This window comes from Myotis brandtii, unplaced genomic scaffold, assembly GCF_000412655.1.
Source record: "Myotis brandtii unplaced genomic scaffold, ASM41265v1 scaffold902, whole genome shotgun sequence".
Taxonomy (NCBI): domain Eukaryota; kingdom Metazoa; phylum Chordata; class Mammalia; order Chiroptera; family Vespertilionidae; genus Myotis; species Myotis brandtii.
The window spans coordinates 537525-563518 of record NW_005371709.1 but is presented as its reverse complement, the minus strand read 5'-3'; the positions used below and the strand labels follow the sequence as shown (position 1 = coordinate 563518).

General features: G+C 45.3%; 1 protein-coding gene across 1 annotated transcript; it reads left to right on the top strand.

Moving 5' to 3' along the window:
• Window positions 1-6: 6 nt before the first annotated feature.
• On the top strand, window positions 7-13023 carry SCD (stearoyl-CoA desaturase (delta-9-desaturase)). Its single transcript, XM_005885354.2, has 6 exons — window positions 7-64; window positions 599-887; window positions 4665-4795; window positions 6253-6458; window positions 7938-8170; window positions 11399-13023. Exons 1-6 carry the CDS (start codon window positions 38-40, stop codon window positions 11596-11598), a joined length of 1086 nt encoding a protein of 361 aa, XP_005885416.1. The 5' UTR covers window positions 7-37; the 3' UTR covers window positions 11599-13023.
• The last annotated feature ends 12971 nt before the right edge of the window (window positions 13024-25994 follow it).

The following is a 25994-nucleotide window of genomic DNA, read 5'->3' as shown; positions in this document are numbered from 1 at the left end:
GCCCGGGGAGAGCGACCCCAGGCACCCGAGAGCCCCGATGCCGGCCCACTTGCTGCAGGAGGAGGTGAGTTGCCCGGCGTTGGCTCCTTGGCTCCCAGAGCGCGGGGTCGCCGGAGCTGGCCGGGCTCCTAGGTGACTCGCGTGGATGGAGGAGTTGAGATCCCCGCGGGGACAGAGCCATCTTTTGCGAGTTGAACTGCCTTCATTTGTTGGGCATCTGCATTGTAATTTGGGGACTTGGTTTCCGAACTTTTGTTTCTTAAGCTGAAAAGAAAACCCGGGTCGTGCCGGCACCCTTCCGTCTGTCTGTGTGCCTGCGGGAGTTCCTTTGTGTGTCCGACTGGGTGAAAGTGTCTCACTCCTTCCTCTTGCCCCTTCACCTGGAGGCTTCACCCCCTCCCCGGGCTCTCTGCATAGTTCCCGGGGACTTCCTTTTCTTCCCTCTGGGGGGGACTCCGCCTTCCGCTACCCCGGGTGTTGGGGCAGGGTCTGTGCGGATCCTCACTCTCCCTCCCGCTGGGTTGGAGAGTGACGTGGCCCCTGCTACCTCCACGTGCCGTCTCGGCTCTCCTGACCCTCCGCTGCCTCTCCCTTCCAGATGTCTAGCTCCTACACCACCACCACCACCACCACCATCACAGAGCCTCCCGCCAGGATCGCGCAGAATGGAGAAGGCAACTCGGAGAAGCATCTCCTGCACGCGGAGGAAGACATCCGCCCTGAAATGAAAGACGACATCTACGACCCAAGTTACAAGGATAAGGAGGGCCCGAGGCCCAAGCTGGAGTATGTGTGGCGGAACATCATCCTTATGTCTCTGCTACACTTGGGCGCCCTGTATGGGATCGTACTGATCCCCACCTGCAAGGTCTACACCTGGCTCTGGGGTAAGAGTGTTTCTTGACCTCCTGACCCGGGACGCCAGGTTCTCTCCTCCCTTTAATAAGATGGGAGCTTACCTGGATCGGAAGGACCGGCCCCTACAGTTTCCCAGAGGCTGAGTGGACTGGGAGCAGAGGCTAGGGACTGGGAGGCGGGAGTGGCCATGCTGGGGGGGCGGGGGGCGGTCTTTTCACATGGGTGCTGGGGAGGGAGCCCTGAGACCACGTGTTGCAGGCTTTGAAGTGGGTGCACCTGTGCCAGAGCGGCAGCTTCCCCTGAAAGAGCTTTTCTGTTTCAAGCCATTTGCTGGGCTGCTTGTCCCAGCCCCGCCATCCACACAAGAATCAAGGCCCCTCGCTGGGAGCATGGGATGAGACCAGTGGTTTCAGGGGTATATGCTGATCACAGTCGTGGGACAGCGAGAGAAACTGCTCAGGAAGAGAGTAGGAGAGGGAGGAACCGAGAGGTGGTTACCCGCAAAAGTGTTTGCCCTGACCCTTGGCCCACCAGCCTCCTTTGTTAGAGAGAAAGATGAAGCTCCTGTAGGAACCAAGTTAAACAGGTGTGGTGCTCTGCGACTCCCCGCAGGTCTCCCAGGCACTGTATGCATCACTCAGGGAAAAAGTCCTTTGATTGAAATAAGGTGGGAGCAACGTTTCACGTCCCACTCCCCATCTAGCTGCTCAGCCCCTGACCCCTGATGCCAGGAGGTCGCTCCTTGCCTGGACGGCCAGGCCAGGCCAGAAAAGAGCCCCAAGCAGCCCCGGCCTTGAGGCTGCTGCAGTGAGGGAGGCAGGTCCCAATTCCGTCCCTGACCTGCCCTTAGCTCAGCTTTTTCAGGGACCCATGGGTATGAGCTGATAGCAGGGCCCTGCCCCCTGGCAACACACATGCGCTTTGCAGGCGTTTTCACCTCTGCCACCATAAGCCTGAGTTGGGGGGCGGGGGGAGATTAGGGAACTCTAAGGACCCAGGGGCCCCACACGGCCACTCTCCCAGGGTGGTTAGGGTTCCCAGAGGAGTCTCGGGCGAGGGGTGCTTGCTGAGAGCTGCACTCCGGCGGATAGTTATGTAGAAGGGCTAGTGGGCCAGGTGTTAGCTGATCTCCTAGGACCTCCTACGTCTAAAGGTGGTGGGATCTGGTCCCTAGAGCTTCGTGTTGGGAAATCCTCTCAGTGCCTCAGACAGTGAAACCCAACTGGGTAGACCCCTTCTCTCAGGATCTCCATCTTTCCAGGTACAAACTGGGACAACAGTACTTTTTTAGGATCAGGAAGGTAGTGCTCCTTAGGTTACAGGTGTCTCATTGCTGAGGCTGCGCAGGCGCAGGATCAGCTCTTCTGCAGACCAGGAAGGCTCTTCTCTTTGTGGGGGGAGGGGCACGTCTGTTCTCTAGCCCCTCTGAGATCCCAGCCAAACTTCAGTTCTCTACCTTCCTACCCAAAAAGGGAGTCCCTTCCAGCCCCAGCACTCCCTGTAGGCCTGGTTAAGGCCAGAGTTTGACCAGACTGCTTCTGCTTGCTCCCCACCCTTGGCTGCTGGAGCAGGGGGCAGAGTGCGATCCCCAATCCAAGGCTGTGCCCACTACCTTCATGTGCCCTGTCCATGTGCCTTTGGGCAGAGAAATGTGGCACACAGAGACTGGACGGTGACCTTTTGTACTCCTTTCCCTGGGCCTTGTGGCGGATGGCTTAGCTGACTGATAACCATCCTGGTATGGGGATAACAGAACTCCTGTTTTAAGAAACAAGAAAGAGAGAGGGACCATCAGGGGCCCCACTTTTAGAGTTTAGGAGCTCGGCCTCAGCCTTTTCTTTTATCCCCAAGGACAGTGTTAAAGTAGCAACTGGTTGTGATTACAGCATTTCTTGTGACTGAGCAATTTAGAGAGTCTCCCAGAAGGGCCCTCGGGGGCAGCCTGAAGGCATATCTCTGGCAACACTGAGAGCCGAGGGGCAAAATTTCCCTTCTCTGAGGGCCAAAGCTGTGAGATTTTGCTTAACCATCAATTTGGACACTAGTAGAGAATGAGCCTCCTTCTAGCTGACAGGCTTAGAGCTGCTGATAGAAAAGGCACTAGACTAGAGTGCTTGGATTCTTTTCCCAATTCCCCTGTTAACGCTAGGATCTTAAGTGCTTTCTGAGTTAACTCACAGGGTCATCTGTGGCATGAAACAACCCTAGTAGCTTTCTTCATTCTGAGCCAAGTGCTTCTGTTTTCTTGCCCAAAGCCATTTCTCTTCTTCCTTGTTGATTCGTGTGGTTGTGGCTCAACTGTCATTCTTCCAGCTGCCGATGCAGGTAGATTTTGCAACTGGGAGGATATAGTCACATGGCTTAAGGCCAGCAAATCATGTAGCAAAGGGATTAGAGACAGAACTTTCATTGGGATGGACTCTGGCTCCACACTCTCCCTTGGGATCCTGTAGGAGGAATAGGATAGGGTGGAGGAAGATAGGGTAGGGGAGGGGGGGGCTGTTTAGGAAACTGCTATCTGTGGCTGGAGAAGAACACAGGACAATTTGTTACAATGTGTGGTGTCTCCAACTGCAACTAAATTCTGTGGCCACTGAGGACCCATTGTTTTGAGCTGTATCCCTAGGAATGAAACACTGTCAACAGTCAACTGCTCTACCAAGGCCTCACTCAGCCCCTGCCTCCTAGAGCTACTGAACAGAGGAAGATGGGTAGACCCAGCAACCCACTGCCCAGTTAGAGATTATAGCTGGCACCTCCTGAGCTGGCAGGCCTCCAGGAAGGTGAGGGAGAACTATGCACATATCCTGGGGAGCTGGCTGGTATACGTAGTTGGAACATGAATGCTTGTTGACAGAACTTTTAGTTTCAAACTATGGCTCCATTGCTTACTGGCCTTGTGACCATAGTTAAACACAACCTCTCTGAGCGTCTTTTTCTTCAACTGCAAAGTGAGGCTATTAAGGGCCATTCAAAGGATCCAGAAAATCAGAGAATATAAAATTCTTAGCTAAGCTATGCAGATATGACTTATGTGTAGGGCAGCTATATCCCCTGATGTGGTCATACTGCCTGCTAATGCTTTTGTACCAGTTGGTCAATAGCCATAGTTCTGAGCCCCTGAGTGTCCTCTAGAACCCAGAGCCCCTTGGATGGATGAGTGCCCAGACTATACTGACTGTTAAACTGTTTAAGACAGCCCCTGCTTATGGGTCCTAAGCTCTGTAGGAGTGGTCTGTGGTCCTTAAAAACCGGGGGAAGCTTAGCTGAAGTTCAAAGGCAATGGGACTTGAGAAAACAGTCCTCATGACTGAGAGTGACCAGTGGCTGGGTAGCAAGCTCTCTCTTCTCTGTCCTGCCTTCCTAAAGTTCCTGAAACAGCCCGGCCGGCGTGGCTCAGTGGTTGAGTGCCAATCTATGAACCAGGAGGTCACGGTTCGATTCCTGGATGGGGCACATGCCCGGGTTGTGGGCTTGATCCCCAGTGTGTGGCACACAGGAGGCAACCGATCAGTGATTCTCTCTCATCATAGATGTTTCTATCTCTCCCTCTCCATTCCTCTCTGAAATCAATAAAGTTCCTGAAACTTCTTAGCTTATTCCAATGCCTAGGTGGAGAGGGTGAGGGGTGATTGGGTTTTTTTTTCAAGTAATAAAATGGGAGAGACCTAAGAGGCCAAAGTGTGTCTGCACTTCAGGGAAAAGCAGATCCTCACCCAATGCCTCTGAAGACACAGCCAACATACAGAGATCCACGTGTGAATGTTTTTCCAGATTATTGACCTCTCCCTGTGTCCGCCTGGCAGGGTTCTTCTACTACATCATCAGTGCCCTGGGAATAACAGCAGGAGCCCACCGCCTGTGGAGTCACCGGAGCTACAAAGCTCGGCTGCCCCTGCGGGTCTTCTTGATCATCGCCAACACAATGGCATTCCAGGTAGGAGCCAGCTCTGCTCAGCCCTTCCCTCCGCTCCGTCAGTGACCGGGGGCGGATGGAGATCAGCACCTGCAGAGGAGCAACACCTGGACAACCACTTCACTTTCCTCTCCCCGGGTGGTCACCTCAGGTGCAGGCCCAGTCCTTAAGTCCATAAAGCATGAGCACAGTTCTGAGTCTAGAAAAGAGGAATAGGAGATAACTAGGAAATACTTATTCCTGTCTATTACTCAGGTTCCTCTGTTACCACACAGTCTGGCTGTTGGGGTCCTTCATCCTCAGGGTCTACAAGGCAGGAGCCTTAGTTTAGGCGGCTGATTTCCTGGGTAGGCACTGGACAATAGACTCACCATTTTAGGTGAATAGCTTAGGGCTCCACCATGGGGGGACTGAAGTGGATGTTTCACAGGCTCAGGAATTCTGTTGTTTTCCGGCAATGACAGCAAATACTTATAGCGCTGAGTATGTGCCTGGTACTATTCTGAGCACTTGGCATAGATTCCCTCATTAAATTCTCTTCGGAGGTGGGTACTATTCTTATTCCCATTTTCTAGATAAGAAACTTATGTCACGGAGAGGTTAGGGAGACCAACCATGTGGTCCTGCCTTGGGCTGCCAGGCTGGCTAAGTCAAGTATGGAGGTTTGTTGAGTCAGAAAGTTTATAGCAGAGATAGAATGAGGGAAACTGGGGAAAGGGAACACACAGCTATTAAGTGGTGGCAATGGGCAACCGATCGGTTGTGATGTGGGGCTTAGCTTGGAGCAGAGGGAAAAAAAGAAGCCACCAAACTTGTTCCCTTCTTCGTGGCAATATTCCAGGTATTTACCGTAGTTACATAATCATCTGTGCCATGTTACTTTATACCTTGAGGGCTCCTGATATTGGGACGAAGGTAAGAAAGAGATATTGACACATTCTGTAAGGGATGGAAAGAGTCCCAGAGGTCATTTGGGAATGTGGCCACGCTCGCGATTTATGTGCCTGGTCTTGCTGAGTTGTGAGCGGTCTCTTGCCAAGGCTTCAGAATGAAGCTCCCTGCAGCTTTATCCACTGACCAGGGCCCGAGGATGCAAGGCTGTCTGCCTCGTTCTCCCTGCCCAGGGATTAGGCACCCCAGGAAGGCCTTTCCCAGCATTTCTTGCTGGAGGAATTGCAATGTTCCCTCCTGATGAAATTGTTTGATCTATCTCCATTCCGCCCACTGTATAATCTTTATGAAGCAGCCAGCCCTATTCATGTGGTCCTGGGACTTTAAGTTGCTTTTCCAATTAAGCTTCAGTGGCAAGTTGGGGGAAAAGAGGAGGCTACTCTGTGACCCTCCTTTGGATCCCCGGCTCCTGGGTATTTTGTGAGGTTGGGCTGAGAGCTATGGGCTCTTGAAGAGGTCCATCCACTGGGATTCCCCTAAGAGGGTGTCTCTCCTCAGGCCTACAATCTTCTTCTCTGTCCCTCCAGAATGATGCTTATGAATGGGCCCGAGATCACCGTGTTCACCACAAGTTTTCAGAAACAGATGCTGACCCCCACAATGCCCGGCGTGGCTTTTTCTTCTCCCATGTGGGTTGGCTGCTTGTGCGCAAACACCCGGCTGTCAAAGAGAAGGGTGGTTTGCTAGACTTGTCTGACCTAAAAGCCGAGAAGCTGCTGATGTTCCAGAGGAGGTGAGTGGAGTGGGGATGGAGCTGGGCACACTTGGTGTTTGGGGGGACCCCCCCCCCTTTTCTCCTAGGACTTACAAACATAAGCTGAGAAATTTACTGGGTTTGTATATTTTAAAATCATAATTTAAAACCCTAATTTTTAATAGTCCCCAAGTCTACAGCCATAGAATATTATTCTTTCTGAACTTCTTAATTAAACCAATAAAATTCAACAAATGTTTACTGACCTAGGAAGTCATGGATACAAAGATGACTGTGTCATAGTCCTTACCTTCAAGGAGTTTGTAGCCTACTGGCGAGTAAAAAGATAAGCCAAGTGTCCGATAAGTATGATACATGGCAAAATATTTTCTGTACCAGGAAGAGACACAAAGGAGAGGGAGACTGCATATTGGGGAGCATCAGGGAACGGTTTGTGAAGAAAGTAGCTTTGGAATCCACTGATGGGTAGAGATTTTGACAGGTGCCAGGGGAGAGGGACAAACAGTACAAACAGAACAGAATGATATAAATCTGAAGTATGTTATAGCAACAGAGTCCTTTTGCTTGAAGTATAGGGTGTGGTAGGATTAAGACTAGAGAGGGAGACTGGTGCCATTACAAGCAGACTTCGGATTTAATTTGATAGACAATGGGAGACCATTACAAGTTTTTTTATTGGGAATCTGTGATGGTTGGAGGTGTGCTTCAGAAAGATCACTTTCATGACAGGTGAAGAAACCATTGAGCCAAAGAGGTAAGAAGCAGGGCCACAAGTTAGGAGGCAGTGAGGATCCTTGCTAGGGAAGCAGTGGCAAGAATGGAAAGGAGTTGGTGCAGGAATACCAATGATATAAGAGCATAAGGCTTGACTGCAGAAGAGACGCAGGAAATCAAGTCAATGGTCAGTTCTCCTTACCTTCAAGGAGAGATTGAATAATGGGACAGGACCTTCAGAGGCCTGGAGACCTGGAGGCATCAAAGATCCTGAGGGAAAAGAAGAGGATGGTTAGAGGATGGCTGGCAGGAAATGGAGGCAAGACACTAAACATGGACTCTGGCTGGAAAGAGAAAGAACATTGGCTGGAAAGAGAAAGGAGCCCAAAGACAGAATGGAAAAACAGCCTGAGCAGGAGAGCTCAGTGTATTCATTTGTAATCTGGACCTTGCCTATTTTACCCACATGAAATTATGCTATAGTAAAAAAACACACAAAAAAACAATGACTTTCGAATCAGGAGATCAGCATTCCAATCCTTGCTCCACTGGTTCCTTGTGGTGCAATCCTAGAAAAGTCATTTAACCCCTCATTACCTCATCTAAAAAGTGAGATAATGACACTACATTCTCACACGATTTCCCACCCCATTCCCCTTGCTCTGTTTCCTGCCATGCTGTCCTCACTCTGTAGAAGGAAAGAGACAGCCCAACCCAGTGATGATGGAAATCGGGTAGGTCTAAGTCCTCTCTGCTGACTCGGTGTATGGTCTCTCAATGCAGGCATTACAAGCCCGCTGTCCTGCTGATGTGCTTCATCCTGCCCACACTTGTGCCCTGGTATTTCTGGGGTGAAACTTTCCAGCACAGCTTGTACGTTGCCACTTTCTTGCGGTACGCCATCGTGCTCAATGCCACCTGGCTGGTGAACAGTGCTGCCCACCTCTACGGATATCGCCCTTACGACAAGAACATTAACCCGCGGGAGAACATCCTGGTTTCACTGGGAGCTGTGGGTAAGTCAGCAGTCCACGGCCAGACCACATCTGGGGGTCTGCTGTTTGGGTATTAGGCTGGGAACCAGAAAAACCTGATTAACTTGTTTTATGACCACTTTCTATCTGTTTTTCCACCCTAGAACTAAGGGAAAATATATATTAGCAAACTCTTGAGAGCCAGGCAACAAGTCTTATATAGAAAGGAAAGGTCAAATATAACAATGCCTTTGACTCCAGGTTCTTGAACAGTTCCCAAATGTTATATATAATGAGCCTCTTTGGGTTTTCCTTTTTCCAGGGCTGGACTGTAGGGAATGTATAAATCGATATAAATAGAATAGGGCCCTCAGGGTGGCCAATATGCCTGGTGGTCTATATGTCATATCAAATGTAGAATTAATACTTGTAATTTAATTCAGTAAGCTTCTCTTTTATATATCTTTTTGCTATACTCAGATAGGCCATACGTTAAGTGTATGCCATGCCTGACTGCCTGGTGATGCCAATCAGAAGGGCATCAAAGCAACTGTTGGTGGCCCTTCCCCGCCACCTACCATTCTCGTCTCCCGTCCTTGATTTTTCTCTCTTCTGCTTTATTCTGTGCTAAGAATGGCTTAGGGAACCCCTGATAAAGCAGTTAGTTTAATCACAAGTGCCTGCTGGCTGATCTAATGCTTGCTATTCATGGAGTTATTTCTCTATAATTTGAGTTCTAATAGCCAGAGTTCTACTATCTGTCTCCAGTTGTTTTTTTCTGTCACTATTTTCAGCTAAATAGAGACCATCACTAAGGCCTGGAATTAGCCATCCTTAAGGAAACCCAGTGGCCTCTTGTTCCTCACCGTTGATCAGTACTATTGGTTACACAATATAACTAGGCACCCTCACTGTTCCGCGTGTTTATGCATATCCTGGCCTAAATTCACCCTTTTCTCTTTATAGTCTCAACCCTGACCATCTTCACTAGGTACTGTCTGTACTCAAATAGTATTCTTCCCCTCACTCTTTTTAACTTTCAGGCACCATCTACCATTGTGCATGTTTTTACTCTGAACCACGTTTGAAATAAATCACCTAGGCCCTATAAGTCTGAGATTTTCATAGAAATGGAAGCTTCTGGAATGAGATTTGTCCTGTACTGCAAATGGGTCTATAGTGAGCTTCCCTAACTGCAGCCTCTTTCTGACCATTAGTTCCAAGTGGCTCCCTTGTGCAAAAAAACAACCAAACAACCCCCACAAAAAAACAAAGTGGCTCCCAATATCTTATTTTGTCTCAGTTATTTATTTCTCCGTACCTGCTGCTCTCCTCCCTTATCATCTCCCCTTTTGTTCTCTAGCTCGCTTCCTGCCTTTCTAATCTTTTCTTCTTGAATTACCTCCCCCACAGTCACATGCTCATCTTCTCTCTGCCAAAGCTGACCTCCCTTGAGCCTTTCTTGGGCTGTATCTTGCTGCCCCAGTTGCAAAGTCTTGTCCTTCTTCTCCCTGTTGACTCTCCTTCTCTTCCCACCCCCACCCCCTCACTTGGTTATGTGTGTGTCTGATTCAGTTTTCAATCTGATAAGTATAGGCCTGGTTAGTGCTTTATATGGAGCCTGGTGCAAAGCCATTTATGGAAATGAGAAATCCTCTGTCAGTCCCTTTAGCCGTGGGATCATTCCATCCTCCTCCTCAGTTCACACTGTCACAGAGAGTCCATGTCACAGAGGACACACCTTGAGATGCCTTGGATGGTGTCATTTACTTTGCAGGACTTCCTCTACTTGCTCGTTATTAATATCATTATGGCTCTACTGAGGTTCATTTATCTTCAAAGGACTCGATATGCTCTTTTACTAGCTATTATTTACCTGGCTTTACCCCAGCCTCATAAGGGTCAGTATTGTTATTGTTGAATGTGGTTCAGAAAAAAGAGTTCTGCCAATGGTTGGAGAACTCTCTGTGGAGTTTCCAAAGTTTTATCCATTACAGAAATTACCCTGAATCCAGAATTTTGTTTTTCCTCCATCTCATCTCAGAAGTTAAAGGGAGTTTCTAAGCACTTTGCCTCTGACTCCCTCAGAGAGCTTCTGTTTTCTCTGCATCACCACCACACCAGGGTCAAAGCTCAAAGAATTCGAAGTCAGAGTCTACTAAGCTAGTAGTGGCCGAGAACACTCGAGCCCCTGGGCTGGGCCTCCTTTCTTCTGACTTTCGGCTGTTGCTGCCCAATTCTGTTGTTCTCTCACACGCTTGTAGGCAGTTCCCGTGCAGGTGTACTCCCTTGCTCACCTTTGTAAGAAACACAGCAAAAGTTCTTCATTCTAGACTCTCTCCTCTTCCCACCCTAACACACACACACACACACACACACACACACACACACACACACACACACACAGAGCCTTGAAGATCTCAGACCAGTATTTAGTGAAGCTCTGGGATTTTTCGTTCTAAAATCCATTTCCAGTGATAGTTTCTTTTTAGTCATCTTATCCTCTGAGAGAAACAGCCAGTCCTCGCACAATGGCTCCTAGAAAGCCATGGGTGACCAAGGTCTCCCTATTCGTTTCTTTCTTTTTTTTTTAAATCCTCACCAAGGATATTTCCCCATTGATTTGATTATATTTTTAAAAAATATATTTTATTGATTTTTTACAGAGAGGAAGGGAGAGGGATAGAGAGTTAGAAACATCGATGAGAGAGAAACATCGATCAGCTGCCTCCTGCACACTCCCCACTGGGTATGTGCCCACAACCAAGGTATATGCCCTTGACCGGAATCGAACCTGGGACCCTTGAGTCCGCAGGCCGACGCTCTATCCATTGAGCCAAACCGGTTAGGGCTCCCCATTGATTTTAGAGAGAGTGGAAGGGAGGGGAGGAGGAAGAGAGGTAGAGACAGAGAGAAACATCGATGTGAGAGAGACACATTGATTGGTTGCCTCCCGCTGCAGCAGGGAGATTGAACCTGCAATCCAGGTACATGCCCTTGACTGGGAATGGAACCTGAGACCCTTTGATGTGAGGATGGATGCTCTAACCACTGAGAAACACTGGCCAGGGCTCCCCATGTGTTTCTTAAGAAGCCTCTGAGTGGATCTATTTGGTTCAGAGTAGAAGAGACTAGTTTCATTCATTCATTCAACAACAGCAAGTATCTGCTAGGTTTCAGGTACTCTGCTAGGTAACTGATGTTCCAAGATCAGGAAGACAGCAATTCACCGTAGAGCGTCATAACTTTTTTCTTTGTTTTTTGTTTCAGGTGAGGGCTTCCACAACTACCATCACTCCTTTCCCTATGACTACTCCACCAGTGAGTACCGCTGGCACATCAACCTGACCACATTCTTCATCGATTGCATGGCTGCCCTCGGTCTGGCTTACGACCGGAAGAAAGTATCCAAGGCGGCCGTCTTGGCCAAGATTAAAAGAACTGGAGATGGAAGCTACAAGAGTGGCTGAGTTTGGGGTCCTCCGTTCTCCTTTCCAAAAGCCAGCCAGGCAGAGTTTTAATGTTCTTTTTATTAACTACTGAATAATGCTACCAGAATGCTAAAGATGATGAGGTTAACCCATTCCAGTATTCTTTTAAAATTCGAAAGTATTGAAAGCCAACAACTCTGCCTTCATGATGCTAAGCTGATACTCTTCTTTCTTCTCTTTTCTTCCCTGTCTTCTAGACCCATTGTCCTTTTCTTTGCTTTTTTCCTGTCACCTTCCTTTCTCTTCTCCCTCATTGCCTCCCAGACAAGCAGCTGGTGAGGCATTCATTGATGGGTGTCTAGCTTCTGAAGTCTAGACAACCTTTCTATCATCCAAAACTAGTGGTTTTGCCCCAGATAACTCTTTCCTTGAGATGTTCTGAGCTTCAAGGTAGGTGGCTCAAGCTAGAGATTTGACATCTTCTGGAAAGACCCCTATTAGTTATTTTCATTTCAGACTTTTGCTAGATGGAATGGAAAAACAACTTTATTTAGCACAAAGCTTCTAAAGCAGGTAAATTGTCAGGGGAGAGAGTTAGCATGCATGGTACGTAAGGTGGGAAACAAAGCAAGAAGAAGCTCCTGATGTGACCAGACATACAGCTGCCTGCCTACTGCGGACATTGAGCCCCACCACCCAGCATGCTTCCTTTCTCTCCTGACTATGAGTAGGGAATGGCCATGGAGCTTGGCAATGCGAGACCACAGAAGCAAATCTTAGGTCCCAGTAGACTCTAGGCTAGAGATAAAGAAGAAGCATTTAGTTTGTAATACAAATGATCTTCAATGGAGTTCTTTTTCCTTTAATAACAGGAAAATTTCTTATTTCGTATATCAGAAAGTCTTGAGGTTGGTTGTTTCCAGAATTGATGAATCCAGCAACTCATGGAATTATCAAAATTCTTTCATCTTTCTGCTTTGCCATCTGACCGTTGGGATATTGGTCAGCTCTACTCAGTAACAAAGTAGCTGCAGCATTTCCAGACATCCAAAAAAGGAATGTATTGGTGGTATAATGGTGAGCATTCCAAAAAAGGAAGGATTTTAGGAGGTAGGTCAAACAGATACATATATATATATGTATATATATATACAGATATACTTTGCTTAGAATATTAAATAATTCACTCAGAGTATTTCCCTCTGAAAGAGGGATGCTTGAAGAAGAGGACAGGGGATGGAGAGGCTGAAGAACAGGGTCTGTGGCAGTTCCTGAGAGATTATTTTACAGAAGAAGGACTTTGAGAATGCATTGTCTGGGGATTTGGATTCAGAAGCTTACTAAGTAAATTCCTGGGTGTCATAATAGGAAAGCTGGTTATCCAAACAAGTTAGTTGTTAGGTTCATTCATTGACTCCCATTTCTCCTTGGAATAAATAAAAACTAGAAGGCTTTTCGCCATAGTGTCAGACTATTTCACTCATTTCTTCTGGTAACAGGTAGCCCAGTGATTTTCAATCTTTTTCATCTCATGGCACACATAAACTAATGACTAAAATTCTGCAGCACACCAAAAAATATTTTTTGCCAATCTAACGACAAAAAAAAAAGGTATATTTTTGAGTGATTCACACCAGACGGCTACTGTTGTGTTGGCTGTTGTCATTTTTTTATTTGACAATCTAAGGAAAAAGAGGTCAGTGCTCCTGACTACATAGGCAGGTGTTGCATGTTTTAAAAATGCTTGTGGCACAACGGTTGAAAATCGCTGATCTAGCCTAAAGGATAGGACTGCCTGGGGGCAAGTAGAAGTCTTCACCCTGATTATCGGTTCCTGGCTCTACCCAATCTGTCCATTTCTCCTACCGGTTCTGTCTCTCCCCTGATGTTTTCTTTTTTCTCTGGACAGGCAGCCGCCTTTGTGTATTCAGAGGCAGTGATGGCTATTGCTGTCCAGGCAGACAGAATGCTCAGGGTCACTGAACCACTGTTTCTCTTTATAAGGTTGCCCTCGCTGCCACTCTCACCTGGCCTCCAGAGTCTCTCCACCCACAGCCCTGTTGTCCCCTGCCACACTGATGACTCAAGACAAGGCTGGCAAACCCTCCCAGCAACATCCCTGGCGCAGGCGCTCTCTCATGAGGCACAGCCAGGGCGAATGCTTGCATCATGCCAGTGAGCCAGCCCCGGAGCAAAAGAGAGTTTGTTTTCGGTCTCCTCTGTCTGGGTCAGAACCAGAGAACATACTGGACGCCCCCTGCTTGCTTATTTACCCTGCCCAGCTTTAGTCCGTGCTCCCAGCTGACTGCAGCGCTGGTAGAAGTAGGAGGGAGCCTGGTCTTCACTGGGAAGCACAAGAAACAAAGGCAAGTTCCAAAGTGCCTCACTTGAAAGAAGGCCCTGTTCACTCCCCGGAGCCAGGGTACATTGCAAAGCTTTGGCTGGGACTCGGGATCTGAGATGCCATGAACTTTGCTGAACAGCGTCTCTGTTCAGCAAACTAACCAGCGTTCCCCACAACACAGCCTAGGGTAGACAATAGTGTAGAAGAGGTCTGGAAAAAGTAAAAAAAATCAGTGTTTTGAGAACCTTGGACCACTCCTGTCCCTGTACCTCAGTTTGTCAACGCAGAAGCCTGGCTTTTCTCTGTCAAGGTTGGAAATGTATGATACCAGATGCTCAGTGCGCTGTTGAAACCGAATGGTGGAAGGGAGGAGGGCCTTTCCTTTTGTATTTACTGAGTAGAGAGAGGCTACAGGGGTAAGCCTGGTCTAAAGGCATCTTTGTCTTTTGAGCTGTTCCTCTCAGTAGAAAAGAATCTCGTGGAAGATCACTGTAGTTTCGATCTGCTGACCTGTGCACCTACCCCTGGGAAATGTCTATTGGATAGTTTTAACTCCACAGGTCACCAGATGCCTGCTTTATAATTTATGATCAAAAACAACTTTATCTTTCTATTCTAATCATGTTCCATGGATCTGATCCCACACCATGACCCTACCTGCACAAGGCTGACCGGGGTCCTCAGGCTGAGGACCCTGGTGTATGTGTGGGTGTGTGGGGGGGGCAGGGTGGGGGGGAGTCTCTGCTGAATAAGGAACACTTCTCAAGACTCTAAAGCTGAATTCAAATAATGCATTAATGATCCAGAAACCCGGATCTGATCACATGTGAATTTCTAACAGTCCTTGCTTTGTGGGTGTGCTGACAACTTATTTGGGTGCCTTACATGTTTTCTAATCAGTGTTGCATATGAGCCTGCTCTCACTCCCTCCGTGCTCCTCTGTGGAGTTCCTTTGCACCCGAGAGCCTGCAGAAGTGGCTGGTGGAAAGGGGGGCCTGGCCGGAGAATTAGCTGTTTGCAGGATTCCCTCCTGGGCTGCATTTTGGAAACTTTTCTTAGGTCTGTGTTTCTTAAGTGCCCACATTTGATGGAGGGTGGAAGTAATTTGAATGTATTTGATTTTTTTTATTTTTTTTTTAGATTAAAAGATGCTTGTAGCATTTAAAATGGAAACTTTTTCTCCTTGGTTTTCTAGTATCCTGAGTGTATTCTCTGTAAGTATAGCTCAAATGGGTCAGCATGAAAGGTTAAAGAAAGCAAGATATCAACGTTACCCAGGTGGTTAAGGCCAAGGCCTCTCCTTACCACTGTGCCACTGACTTGCTATGTGACCCTGGGCAAGTCACTTAATAATAATGTGCCTCAGTTTTCCTTCTGTTAAAATGGGGGTAATAATACTGACCTACCTCAAAGGGCAGTTTTGAGGTGTGACTAATGCTTTGTATAAAGCATTTTGGGACCCTTCAGCAGAGAAATTCTCTTTAAGTCCTGAGTATTTTTATAGTAGCAGTATCCACCATGAACTTGTGTCCACCATAAACCATGTGTCCCAGATGCTATCATTAATCTATATGGTTTTCTCTGAGAAATTGAATAAATCCATTGGATAAGTGGTAGATAACTAGCCAGACAAAATTTGAGAATGCATAAACTCATTGTCATGGAAACACACGGGATACCTGTTCCTTGATTGGGTGGGATTTTTTTCCTTTTTTTTTTTTTTTTAAATGTGGGATAGTAGTTATTTGTGACCTAAGAATAATTTTGAAATAATTTCTATTAATAACTCTGAAGTTAGTTGTATTATCTAACATTGTGTTTGTTCATAATAAAAATTTCACGAATCTGATTGCACTGTGTCTGGGAGTTTTTTGGGTGTGATTCAAAGTCTCCTGGGACTTATCTCTATGGTCCACCATCCTGTTCCTGTACCTTTAAGAGTAATACAGAAGTAAAAGCTACAATGACTGACTCATACCCCAGTGACCCGCCCTGTCTTTCCTAAGGGTAACTTTAGGTTAAATTCAGTCTTGGCAGCAGGAAACCAGGAATCTGCTGCCATTAAAGAACCACATTAATACCAGCTGACACTTTAGCCCCGGCATTTGGGCCTAGCCAGGTCTCTTGTGTGTCACATGGTCACATGGACCCAAGAGGAAGTTAGCTGCAGGGAAAACACTCTGGAAAAGCAGGTTTTTATCAGGCAGCCTAGGTGTCCAGGTCATTCCTCCAAAATGTGGTCAGCCCTGGAGTAAAGTGGCTCCTGGAAGTGCTGATTGACAACAGCAGGAAGAAAGGACAAACACACGGTGGGAAAGGCTTTAACTTTTACTACTTTATCTGAGAATCCTCAGGCAGAAAAGAGAAGGCTGACTTTTTACAAGTGGAAGAAGCCCTATCCTCCAACAGGAGCCAATACTTAGGCTTCTAAGAGTTTCCTAGAACCAACTCCTCCTCCTTTCTAATGTAAGGTTGCAAGATTCTCTCAGGTTAATTCAACGCATCCAAAATCAAATCTGTATTCATTGAGGTCTTGCCAGGCCTTAAGTCGATGGTGGCATTTTCTTCATCAATATCTGGCGTCCCACCCCTTTCCCTGTTTTGCTTAAAATGTTCAGGTTGGACTTTTTTTTTTTTTTCCAGTTCTATAATTGCGCTGTTCCTTCCAAGTGTTTTTACTTCCCATTAACCTGCATCCAAGTTAAAATAATTTATCCTCACGAAGCTCTGCTACTTTTCATTTCCTCCTGTTTTATACCTGGCTGTCCTCCCTCTGGTTAAACAGACTGCTACGCTTTCTTCAGACATTCTGTATCTCATGTTTGTTATTTCACCCTGGAGCTGTCTTTGTATCCCTATATGCAAAAGTTCCAAGAAAGAAGAAAAGGGAAGAATTCTTAAAACTTGATTAATATGTTCAGTTGAGTTCAAGATTGAGAGGGAAAGAGAAATGAGTATGAGTTTACCTTTAAGGGTGAATTGTAAAATAGCACGTGGGGGCAAAGTAGTGAATTCTTGTTTTTGACATGTTCTGTATGGGTATATGAAGAGGTTAAGGCTCTATTTAATAATCAAGATTTAATCATGGGACAAAGAACAAAAATAATGTAAGAAAATAATGGGGAAGAGCACAGGAATCGAATTTCTGATGCCCAATGGCCACCAGTTTTTCCTAGAGGAAAAATCAAGATAGTTCCTAAAAAAAAACTGCCAGGGCATGAAAAGACATAAAAGACATCCAGATTGAAAAGGAAGAAGTAAAACGATGACTGTATGCAGAAGACATGATTTTGTATATTAAAAAACCCTAGAGAATCCTCACAAAAAAAACTATTGGAACTAACTATTAAACTATTAGAACAAGTTCAATAAAGTTGCAGGGTACAAGATCAATATACAAAAATCAATTGTATTTATATGAACTAAAAACAAATACTATGCAAATAAAGTTAAAAGAATTCCATTTATAGCATCAAAAAGAATAGGTGGATAGAAATAAATCTAATAAAAGAAGTACATAAGAATGGTATATTGAATATTTATAGCATCATTCTTGGGCCACACTAAATTATCAACTTAAAAATTAGCCTGCTATATTTGGTCAAACATTTAATTAACTCACCCCTAATGTCTTGGCAGGGCCGGACCAAATGATTTCGAAGCCTTATATGCCCTGCGGGCCGGAGGTTCCCCACCCCTGCTTTAAAGGGTAATTTTATGGGATATGAAATATATCTCAATAAAAAGTGTTATAATGTAGCCCGCGAATCACAGAAGGACGCCTCAAGAAGTCGAATTAAAGAGTCACATTTATTGCAATCAGGGACTATGAGGGGCCATTTTGCTTTCCCAAATCTCATAGTGATAAGATGGTGGCAAAGCCAGACTTATATAGGCAAAGATCACAAAGGTATTGATTACATCTCAAGGTTTGGAATGAGGAACGTGGTTTGCATAAAAGCAGTTTACAGAAGCAGAAGCAGCATGTTAATTATAGTTTTGGGTCTCGGGGTCACTGAATTGACAGAAACACATTATCTAGAGCCCTGGGGTCTGGAATGAGGAACCTGGGTTAAACTTAGGCATGTTATCTAAATTACAGTTTTGGGTCTCTGGAACACCTAAGGATACGTTAACTGGAGCCCTCTGACCTTGGGATAACTGTGCTGTCCTTCCCAGGTAAGGGAACATGTGCTTTCTAAGACTAGTATAACCACAACCAATGGGATATCCACATAATCAATAGGGTATTTAATCGAATGGGATGATTTATATAATTCAGAAAATCAAAATAACCTGTCTATTGTTAAACAAAGCAAATAAGTACAGAAGCCAAACAGCAGGGTTAAAGTTAAACTATAGTTTCTACCTGAGATGATTGCTACCATACTTCAAAAGTATGAGAAAAAAATTTCATGTGTTTAATGTTTTTACCACTAATTGTAAATAGCTAAGATTCAAACCCAATATAATCAAGGAGCACTCCATGTTTTCTTATATAGTGATGTGGTTTCTACTCTCAAACTACAAGGAGACAGGTATCGGCCACGTGAGAAAAGGCAAGCTGCTATAAACTAGAGTCTGGGATGATATTCTTTCTTTACCAAATTCTACATTAGTTAAAGGGATTGAGGCCACCGCATAAACACAGATCTAACAACCTTTCAATGCAGAAAAGTCCAAGTTCTGAGTGCAGCAGACCTGTGGACACAGGGATAGTAACACTTACCATAGCCAGGCATTGTACGGCGCGCTTGGCAGTGCCTTATCGCACTGTATCAGAAGCAGGTGATAGTATTGCCCCAATTTTATTGGTGAGATAACTGAGTTTACTTGGAGAGAAAGTAAGCTGTGAGAGAGAACTGTCTTTAGGGACTCTATATTGGGTGTGGAATAGATGACAAACTAGATAGCCCAGTATGCATAATCCCTCATATATTCAGGTAGACGCCTGGTGATATTTAATTATACTCAGGCAAAGCCTGGTTGTAATGGCAGGGAGCTTAATTTATGCATAAATTAAGGTTAAACTTCAGAAGTGGCCTCTGTTCTGGAAGAACCCAACTCACTCCACCTGATTACCCATTTTAACATTCAACCACACCTGAGTTTTAGGCTCTCCTCTCACACCGTAGAAACATACTTGACATTTCCTCTATACTTTTCCAAACAATACTCCACCCTGCTGTCAGGTTTAGAGATCCTTCAGGGCATCTTTTTCTTTAGAAACGTCTCCTGCATCTAAACAACCAGTGCTTGATAAAAATGATTGAAAGATCTCTTGTTTTAAATTCTCTCTGCCAAACTGTGCGAAATGTCACAGGGCGCGGTAGCGGTGACCTGTAGTTAACTTTCTATGCTGCAGGCAAAGAGCTGATTCTTGTGTACTGACTTTGGGGCAAATGCCACAGGCCTTAATTGCAGGCTCCAAGGAGCGGAGGTTCTGTAGTGGGGCTGTGAGGCAGAGCCTGCCCCTTTTCAGGACCCAGGCCTGTCCCTCCCCCATCCAGTCCGGCCCAGCCAGAGTGAGCTCACAAAGGCCAAGTGTCTGCTGTGCTGACTCACCACGGTTCTGGGCCCGGCTGGGATGGCCTCAGAGGGGCCAAAGAGGTCCTCTCCCCTCTGGCCATTTCCCATAGGAGCAGTGAGTAGCCAGGGCCATGCCAGGCTTTAGAGTTTGTGCTCAACGACAGCAAATGAGCAATGAGCAGAAAGTGAAAGTGCAAGGCAGGGGAGGGCTCAGAATTTCTCGTTACTGTAGTTCTGTTCCTTCCTGAGAGAATTCTGGACAGCGGTAAGGTTTCGCCCTTCAGTCTTTTTGTGTTAGATATAAAAATTGAAGTAAAATTTACATCACATAAAATGAACCATTTTAAAGTGACATTGAAGTTCATTCACCAATGTTCTGCAACCACTACCTCTATCTAGCTCCAAAACCTTTTCCTTACCCCAAAGGAAGACTTTGTACTTGTTAAACAGTCACTCTCCATTTTCTACTTTTCTCCCAGGCCCTGGCAACCACCAGTCTGCTTTCTATCTCTATGGATTTACCTATTCAGGGGTAGTTTATATAAATGAATCCTACAACACATGACCTTCTGTGTCCGCTTCCTCCTCTTAACATAATGCTTTGGAGGTTCATCCACATTTTAGCACGTGCGCTCTATCCACTGAGCCAAACCGGTTACGGCTCATCCATATTTTAGCATGTATCAGTACTTCTTTCCCTTTTGTTGCCGAATAATATTCTATTGTATGTATATAACACGATTGGTTTCTCTCTTCACCTGTTGATGAATATTTGAGTTGCTTCCACCTTTTGGCTATTACGAGTAGTGTTGCTATGAACACTGGTGTGTACTTGAGTACGTTTTCAATTCATGTGGATGGATAGCTAGGAGTGGGGTTGCTGGGTCATGTGGCAATTCTATGTTTAACTTGTTGTGGAACCGCCCAACTTTTCTACAGTGGCTGCTGCATTTTACATTCCCACCAACACTGGGTGAAGGTCATCCTTTATTTTTAACTTGCACCCATTTGTTCCTTTCCTCCTCCCTACTTCCAGAGCCCTTGGTGTAGAGGATAGAAGTGGCGCCTCCAGTAGAAAGATTATCATCAGGCAAAGCTCAGCAGCAGGAACCCTCTGGCCTCACACCCTGCCTCCCTCCTGCCTTTTCCACAAATAGGATTCGGTGGCGGGGAACAGGCAGGACAGGCCCCATCTCCCTGTGGCACACCCACCACAGCCATTAATGTTAGCCCATAAAACCACCCTCCTAGCACCCGCCAGCACCTCCGTCCTCACACAGAACATGCCATTAAACCCTCTTAAATAGTCAGAGCTAAGTGCAGGAAGGAAGCAGCTGTGTGTGGAAGCTGCCAGCCCTGGCTCAGACCTACGAGTGGGTGTTTCACTCCCAGCTCAAGCTTAAGATCAGCAAAGACACCACCTCTCGCCTCCTCCAGCCCAGCCCCCTCTGCTCAAGGGCTTGCCTGTCTGGGCCTGGCTCGCGCAGCAAACGTGAATGGAGAGGCAGAGCCGCCCTCTCCACCCTTCTCGCCGGGGTTACTAGCGGTCACAGAGCTATTTACATTTACAACAGCCCAACAGCGCCTGACTCAGGCGGAGCCAATCAGCAGCCCCCAAGCTTGTCTGACTCCGGCTGCTCCAATCAGGAGGTGCTATCCGTACAGCCTCTCTCTCTCTTTGAATCAAAGGTCCGCCGTCGCCCCTCCGGGGGAGGGGAGCCTGACTCAGAGCTCTGCTCTCCTGAATCTGTCTCACGGTGCTATTCTCTAGAATGGGGGACCTGCGGAAATAGCTCCCGTCCGGTTGAGGGGGAGACACATCTGCACTATCGAACTCGAGGCGAGTTTTACCTCGGAATAGAGAACACTGTTCCGTCCAAGCACGTACCCAACGCTTCTCTGCTATGAAGAAATACATGCAAAGAGAGATTCTAGCCTCCCTCACTGCCGAGCCCCTCCCTAACTCGGGATTATCCGTATGGGCTCTTAATCCACAGCTGCCTTTGAGGTGAGACCTTGCTAACCAGGCCGGGCCAATAGGCAGGGCTGATTTTCTGTTTTGTCTGCAATAGTGCAAACATCTATCAGGGAAGAGGCGAGAGAGCAAAGGACCAGCAAGATTGGGTAGGCACGAGGTAGAGCTGGAGCTGGAACGTGTGTTCAGGAACGTTCGTGGCTGATGTAACCCGAGCAGGAAAGTGGAGTGGGAGGGAACCGTGGAGGGCCTTGAAAGCCTGCCTGGGGGGGAAGTTTAGACTTGCGTCTGTAAGCGATAGGGAGCCGTCACGTATTTTTCAAGCAAGAGAGGAAAAAGTTTTTTCTCTTCCATGTTTTGGAGAGTTAACTCTGGTAGCAGCATAAAGAGCAGATCAGAGGGGGCCCAGAATAGGACCGGGAGATGAGTCAGGAGGTCCTGGGACCTAGAATCTAGGGTGGCAATGGCGGACGTGCAAAGGAAGGACACCAGCTGAGCGGCATTTGGGAATAAAAGCCATAGCACTTCATTGATTGGATGTGTGAGATGTGGGGAGAGGAGTCAAAGATGAAAGGTAGCACCTCCGCTAACCCAAATAGGTAGTAAAAGTTTAAAAATAATGAGAAGTAGATTCTGGAAAGGGAATAGTTTAATTGCTGGTAGGGCGGGATAGTTCAATTTTTAACATGTGGAGTTTGAGTTGCAAGAAGAATATCCACGTGGAAATAATTCCCAGTAGACAGTTGGGAATAAGGATTGTGGTGTTCAGAAAGGTAGAGATGAGATCCAACGAGTTTAAAGTGAAACTAGGCAGCAAATCTATCACTTAGGAAGGGATTCTAGAAGCAAGAAGGTTGAAAGACAGAATCTTGGGAAGTACCAACACATAACAGGTACAACGAGGACACAGAGTTAACACAACAGACTAAAAAGTATCAGGTATGAAAAGTAAAGCACTAGAATAGTATAATAAAAGTAGAAAATTCCAGGAACAGGGAGCAGGACATTATTTTAAAAAAAAAAGGTATCTGACAAAAGGATATTGATTAAATTATGAAACACTCATTTAATGGACTATGCAGACATTAACATTATATTGTAAAAATATATTAATTGCCATTTAAATATGTTCAACACTTGTTAAGAGAAGCATGAGGGTTAAAAGTAGTATGTACAACATTGTTCCATCTTTAAAAAATCACATGTGACTGCAAAAAGGCATTAGGAAACTTTTAGGGTGAGGGAGCTATTCTAAATCTTGTTGGGGTAGTAGTTAACTATACAATTACCCCACATCCTAAAACTGTAGCACCTTAAAAGGTGGGGCGTGTTGATGGTACCTACTTCATAGGGTTCTTCTGGGAATTAAATGACACTAGAGAGTACAGTGCCTGGTATACAAGAAGAATTCAATCAGTGGGGAAGGGTGACCCAGACCACTGCATGGAGCAGGTGAGACTGGAAGCAAGACTGGGAAAGAGGTGGAAAGACCACACCTGGCCCACCCAAATACAAACAAACCAGACAAGCAAAAATCAGTGGAGGGGGTCCATACAAAACAGAAAGGTGAAGACCTGAGTACTTTTAGACTGAAAAAAGGAAAGTTTAGGAGGGCTGGGTCGCTGATTTAAAATATGCCATAGAAGAGGAACTAGACCTATTCCTACTGTTCCTGAGGGCTGAATAAAGAAGAATGAGGAAATGAGAGAATGGGGAAGGTAGGATTCAATTCAAGTCAAAATAACTTGAGCTTTTATGACACCTTGGGAAAGGTCAGCATTCCTCACCAGAATTGTTCAGCCTGTCCCCAGTGCTGTGAGGAGGTTCCTGTGTGGACTAGATGGACTAGATTACCTCTTAGGTTCCCCCTTGTTTTAAGACTACCATTTCAAGTACATGAAAGCCCTTTATAACAGAAGGTGATAGGAGTTAAGTTTTATTTCCAGTCTATGGAATAAATGTTTTCAATCTAGCTATATCCCAATAGGTCTATTATTATTTCAAACAAATAAATACTTAAAACGTCTATGTTCTAATTTCCAATATGGTGAATGTTTAATAGATATAACCCACATAAACAAAAACTCTTTAGGGTCCTCAAATTTTTTCATAACAGCTTTACTGAGATATAATTCACACACCATAAAATTTAACCATTTAAAATGTATAGTTCAAAGGTTTGAAGGATATTCAGAGTTTGTGCAACTATCAGCACAATCCATTTTAGGACATTTCATTTCCCCAAAAGAACCCCCTATCCATTAGTAATTACTCCTTATATCGTTACAATGACACCCCTCCTAGTCCCTCACTATTTCACTTTTTTTCTCTATAGATTTCCCTACTCATATAAGTGGAGTCCTACAATATGCAGTCTTCTGGACTAGCTTTTCTCACTTAGCATAATGTTTTCAAGGTTCATCCATGTTGTAGCATATATTAATTTTTCATTTTTCTAGTTGCTGAATAATATTCTATTGATTCATATGCCCACATTTTGTTTATCCATTCACCAGTTGATGAATATTTGGGTTGATTCTACTTTTTTGGCTATTGTGAATCATACTGCTATCAACATTTATGTATTAGTTTTTGTGTTTATATATATTTTCAATTCTCTTGGATATATATCTGGAGGAATTGCTTGGTCATATGGTAACTCTATGTTTAACCTTTGAGAAACTGCCAAGCAGTTTTCAAATGCAGCAGCAACATTTTACATTTTTACTGGCAGTGCATGAGGATTTCAATTTCTTTGCATCCTTACCAACATTAGTTAGTGTCTTTTTCATTATAGCAATACTAAATGGTGAGTGTCAAGTGATATCTCATTATGGTTTTGATTGCCACTTGACAATTTTGGTGAAGGAGTTCAGAACACTCCTCTCCAAGTTGTGCTACTTGGCACATGGAATATTTTGAGCTGAAGGCAAGCAAGGCCCTGCGGGCTCAAGAGAAACTTTTACCTCTCCCTTAAGTAATTTAAATTGCCCATAAGAGTTATCACCAGAAATACTTTATAAAAAATATATATTCTTATTGATTTCAGAGAGGAAGGGAGAGGGAGAGAGAGACATTTGAGAATCATTGATCAGCTGCCTCCTGCACGCCCCCTACTGGGGATCAAGCCCGCAACCCAGGCATGTGCCCTTGACTGGAATAGAACCTGGGACCCTTCAGTCTGCAGGCCAATGTTCTATCCACTGAGCAAAACCGGCTAGGGCCAGAAATACTTTTTTTGATCTATCTATAAGGCATGGAAAACATCTAATTACTGAACATCTGCTCTTCTTATGGTCCTGCAAATGACCTTCTTTCCCTCCGAAGCCTCAGGCTCCTGACCTCACTCCTTAGCTCAGGAAGTCACATGTACTTCATTTACCTTTCTGTTTTGAACCTCTCCTGTATATGGGGTCTCTGACTCTCTCACGTATGTGGGAACCCACATGTGGGTATATAATCCCACTTGGTTATTTTCTCTTGTTACTCTCTCATGTCAGTTTAATTCTCAGACCGGCCTGGATAACCTAGAAGGGTAGAAGAAAATGTCTTCCTCCCACACATTGGCATTTCCCTAATGACAAATGATGTTGAGCATCTTTTCATGTGTTTACTCGTCATTTGCATATCTTCTTTGGAGAAATGTATATTCAAATTCTTTGTCCATTTAAAATTGAATTGTTCTTTTAAACTGTTGAATTATAAGAATTCTTTGTGTATTCTGGATACTATTCCCTTATCAGACATATAATTTGCAAATATTTTTCTCATTTTGTGGGTTGTCTTTTGACTTTTTAAAAAAAACCCTCACCTGAGGATATTTTTTCCATTGTTTTCTAGAGAGTGGAAGGGTGGAAGGCGGAAGGGAAAGAGAGATAGAGAGAAACATCAATTGGCTGCCTCCCCGACTCATCCCTACCTGGGCTGAGGAATCTGCAACCGAGATACATGCCCTTGACCAGGAATTGAACCTGCAGCCCTTCAGTCTGCAGGTGGATGTTCTAACCTGCAGGCGGATGTTTCACTCTGTGAGGTGAAAGAGTAACAAAATAGTCTGTTACCCAAGTGTTAAAGATTTGGCAAATGTGAGTACCTGCCAAAAGCAGATGAACCCTGAGACCAGTCCTGCTTCTAAAGTAGGAGAACCTAGAGAAAGAAGTAGTAGAAGTTCCATTAGGAATCACGATATTAAGTGGAATGTAAGAAAAAGGAATTACATGAGGAGAGACCATCTGGTTTTGATATTTGGATGGTGGGAGCGGTGTCCTAATGGAGTCTGTTTACTTGAAAAGTCTCTGACAGTTTCTTTGCATTTTGTGTTTATTTTATACCTAAGTTATACTTGTACATAGTTGAAAGTGTCAAATATTTTTATAAGGCTTGTTTTGAAAACAGTACCCAATCCACCTCTTGTCACTATTTTCTGCCCCTCAGAGGTAACCATTTTATTTCTTTTTCTTTTTTAAAAAAATATATTTTATTGATTTTTTCACAGAGAGGAAGGGAGAGGGATAGAGAGTTAGAAACATCGATGAGGGAGAAACATCGATCATCTGCCTCCTGCACACTCCCCACTGGGTATGTGCC

Coding starts and splice junctions, on each gene's coding strand:
- SCD (XM_005885354.2), top strand. CDS start 38: ATGCCGGCCCACTTGCTGCAGGAGGAG. Junction 4,796..6,252: donor CCAACACAATGGCATTCCAG/GTAGGAGCCAGC, acceptor CTGTCCCTCCAG/AATGATGCTTATGAATGGGC. Junction 6,459..7,937: donor CTGCTGATGTTCCAGAGGAG/GTGAGTGGAGTG, acceptor CTCTCAATGCAG/GCATTACAAGCCCGCTGTCC.